General features: G+C 44.5%; 1 protein-coding gene across 1 annotated transcript in view; it reads left to right on the top strand.

Moving 5' to 3' along the window:
- vwa8 (von Willebrand factor A domain containing 8) overlaps positions 1-3,830 on the top strand; it is a 107,069-nt gene that overhangs the window by 24,848 nt on the left and 78,391 nt on the right. Inside the window, exons 14-18 of the mRNA XM_015402540.1 lie at positions 1,042-1,228; positions 1,316-1,393; positions 1,464-1,579; positions 2,595-2,695; positions 3,337-3,443. Coding sequence (XP_015258026.1) covers positions 1,042-1,228; positions 1,316-1,393; positions 1,464-1,579; positions 2,595-2,695; positions 3,337-3,443 — 589 coding nt within the window. The remainder of the gene's footprint in view (positions 1-1,041; positions 1,229-1,315; positions 1,394-1,463; positions 1,580-2,594; positions 2,696-3,336; positions 3,444-3,830) is intronic.

Raw genomic sequence — 3,830 nt, 5'->3', positions numbered from 1 at the left:
AAAATGTTTATTTTGGAATAAAGAGGTTAATATAAACATTTTTTTTTTGTCCGATTAATCGAAAAAATAATCGGCCAATTCATCGATTTTTAAAATAATCGTTATTTGCAGCCCTAATGACCTTTATCTGAAACGATAAATCACACATTATACATCATAATAGTTCATTAGTACACAACCAATGAAACACAAACGGAGTATAAATAAAATATTTCTAACACACAGATTACCAGCCCCTCCCCCGCATTACAGTTTGACGAGGCAAAGAAAACAGCGCCAATCAATCAATTTCTGTAAATAAAATTGTTATTTCAAACTTTGAACCTGTGCCTTGGTCTTTAGGATGAACTAGTCTCTGTTTAAGGGTGTTTGGTTTGAAATATTCTGGGATTTTGTGTTTGGAGAAAATCCTCTTGAGTCTTTGAGAGACTTCAGCAACATATGGGATGGTGATGTTTTTGCATTTAATCTTCTCACCGTTACCTTCTGCTGCGTGTCTTTTGGATTTCCGCCCAGGTTGGGTATCCGCAGGTGTGGAGAGCATCTTTGTGTTTCTGTTTTAGTAGAGACATGCTCGGCCCGCTGCTGGAAGGTTCTGATGACTGAGAGTTGGCGTTCCAGTGGGGGCTGGTCTCTGATCTACGCTTTAGAACTGGGGTTGTATCTGAGGTGGTGTTTTAAAGCTCCTCTGATTCATTTCATACGTGAATAATAATAATAATAATAATAATAATAATAAAAAATCCAATTTGTACCGCACTTTTCATTAAGAAAAATCTCAAAGTGCTATCATCAAAGTGAATCATCTTCCCACGCTCAGCCGGCGGTGGAGATGATGGTTGGCGTATATCCGGCGTGGGCGTGTCAGTGGTGTGATGGAAACGGACTCGGCTGTCTTTTTGAATCAGAGGAGCTCACAGCCAGCTGTCAGGAGTCATCCTCACAACCCAGACAGAAATTAGGCGGGACATTCCCCCCCCCACCGTCACGTGGTCAGACGGATGTGTCTGAGCAGCTGTTATCCAGTGTCTGTGCTTCCAGGTCCATCCTCCCCATCCACCGGGCGTTCAGGGTGCTGGCCCTGGCAGAGCCCCCTGTGGTTGGTGGGGGCTCCGGCAGCAGCAGGGGCCAGCAGCAGTGGCTGGGCCCCGAGCTGCTCACCATGTTCCTCTATCACACCGTGTCTCCTCTGGCCAGAGCAGAGGAGGCGGGCCTCATTCAGGGCCTGGTGAGTCCCACACACTAAACTTACATCCTTGCTTTTGATCTTTTCTTCTTTAATCTGTCTCCGTTTGATGTTTTCCTCAATCTTTAGGCTCCCAGTGTTCCGATGGAGGCAGCGGAGCAGCTGCTTCAGCTCACACACAGCCTTCGTCAGACCAATGACCCCACCGTAAGTTCATCGCCCCTCATCAGTTTTCCTCCACGCCATCAGAGCAACATGCAGGACGTGTCTCCCCCAGGCGCAGTCTCTGGCCTCCTCCCTCTCCACCAGACAGCTCCTGAGGATCTGCCGCCGTCTGTCGCGGTACCCCGAGGAGAGCATCGCTCACGCCGTCAATAAGGCTTGTCTCTCCAGGTGCTTGCAGACTCACACTGCTCCAAACAAGTATCCTCTGACTAACCGCCATGTTGATTAGAGACGGCCGCTCACCTTTCTAGTGTTACATCATTAGGGAGAGCCGCACGGAAGTGGCTGCATGGGGCTGCGGGGATGAGCTCCTATTGAGGGAATTTAGTTCAATATCTTTATTAGTTTACGGTTTGGTTTATGGAAAATTAAAATAGAACAATCCAGACTAAAAAAAGGCTTTAAAATTAACTTTTTTCTCAGATTTCATTTTTTTCATTGTATTTATTTTACATTTTTTTCTTAATCTTTTTTTAATTTCTCAGATCACATCCGTTTCTCTTCTGAGGGCACGTTTCTATTGGTCTGCTGGAGATTAGCTGAAGCCGTTTTATTGGTCCAAAGCGAGCGTTTGTATCGGGTGTGAAGGGAGGACAGCGTTATCTGAGAAACACACTTTAAATACAACTTCATCAAAATTCAGTGTGAAAATATAAAAACTGTAAATATTATATAAAAAATAAGCTTGAAAAAAATTTAATCTGAGACGACAGCAAACATTATCCCCAATAGGTTTTTGATCAAGCAGTTTTTAAAAAATCCTTTTTTTATTTTTCAATTAAAAATTTAGTATATACATATTTTTAACAAACATATTTTTTTGAAACAATAAAGGATCAAACACACTCCATTGGCACTAAAACGGTATCAAATGGCCCCGGGGCCACATTGGACACTCCCCATGGACCTAAAAGCTGTGGCCCTCTTAGCGCTATCATTAATGTTGCATTAACTCTCACTACATGTCCTGGTGGGAGGGGCTAACAGCCTGATCTCACCTGTTCATCTCCTTCACCTGCATCCATCCATCCCTCCATCTTTCCATCCATCCATCAATCATCCATCCATCCCTCCATCCATCAATCATCCATCCATCCATCAATCATCCATCCATCCATCCATCCATCCATCCATCCCTTTGTTCTGTGGTCAATCTAATCTAAAATCTCCCTAATAATTCCAGGTTCCTGCCCAGCTTGGCTCGCGCCTCCTTGGAAAAGGCCCTCGCTAGCAGCTCTGTGCAGGACCCTCCAGATCCTGCTGAACAACCGCGGGACCACAGCTGTGAGTTCCCCTCATTATTGGCTTTTAATGTCTTTATTGTGACATTTAGAGGAAAAATCTTCTTTAAATTTAGAAAGTTTCATCTCGGATGTAGTTTTCTGTGCATTTGAATTGGTTGAAAAAACTCAGTTTTTTCTCAAATCGGATAAAGATTGGAATAAATAATGACACACCAGCCAGAAATAGGTCAAAAGCATCGTTTATCAAAGTGGGATCCTTGATCCACAGCTAGGAGAGAACATTCAGCAGCAGTGAAGCTTCCAAAAGAGTTCAGTCAACCAGAACCACTTCAGGAACTGATCACCACCACAAACCACCCAGAACATCTGCAGCTCCCCTCAGAGACGCTCTTAAGTCCAGAACCACAGCTGACCCAAAAGAACCCAAAGAACCGTCTCCTATTTAGCTTCTCTGGGACAACTTTTTCAGACATTCTGGACGGAGCTATTTTATGCTGCATGGAGATAAACTAACGTTTCAGGAAGAGCTACTGGCAGCGGGAGGGTCAGCTCTGCTCCGTCCAGACCTCCACGACTCACCATGACGGATGGACGCATGAAAACAACATCCAGTCATCATTACAGGACCCTAACCGCCATGACTCCACCATAACGTTAATGCGCACCCTCCATGTTTTCCAGGTGTGGTTCAGGACGGTGTGTTAACCATCGGCAAGGTGTCCGCTCCCGTCTACAACCCCGACCAGAAGATGAAGGTTCCAGACGTGCTCTTCTATGACAACCCTCAGGTAACACCTCAGGCTCAGTGGTTTCTCCGCTCACCTGCAGGGAAAGGAGTGGAGATCAGTCACAGGACATCGGTTCTGATCTACTCAGAGATAATTTCTGTAGGTTTTTACCTTCATCTCAAACAGGAAAAGTTGTTTTAAGGACTATTTATGACTCCTATCCAGTTCAAAACTGCCTCGGCTCTAATTGGTTAACTGATATTAGTTTAGTGAATACGAAGAGCCTACTCAGCCCTGTTAAGATTGGAGGCTTCTGGTTTGTTTTTGTTTGTTATTTATTTTTTTAGTTTTTATGGCACTAGTGGCTCGTTTTTTCGACATTAGGCTGACAGGAAAGGGGATATGAATGAGGCGGAGAGACATGCGGAGAGACCACAGGTCTGATTA

Source organism: Cyprinodon variegatus, unplaced genomic scaffold, assembly GCF_000732505.1.
Source record: "Cyprinodon variegatus isolate N-32 unplaced genomic scaffold, C_variegatus-1.0 Scaffold1364, whole genome shotgun sequence".
Taxonomy (NCBI): domain Eukaryota; kingdom Metazoa; phylum Chordata; class Actinopteri; order Cyprinodontiformes; family Cyprinodontidae; genus Cyprinodon; species Cyprinodon variegatus.
This window is presented reverse-complemented; position numbering and strand designations above follow the sequence as displayed.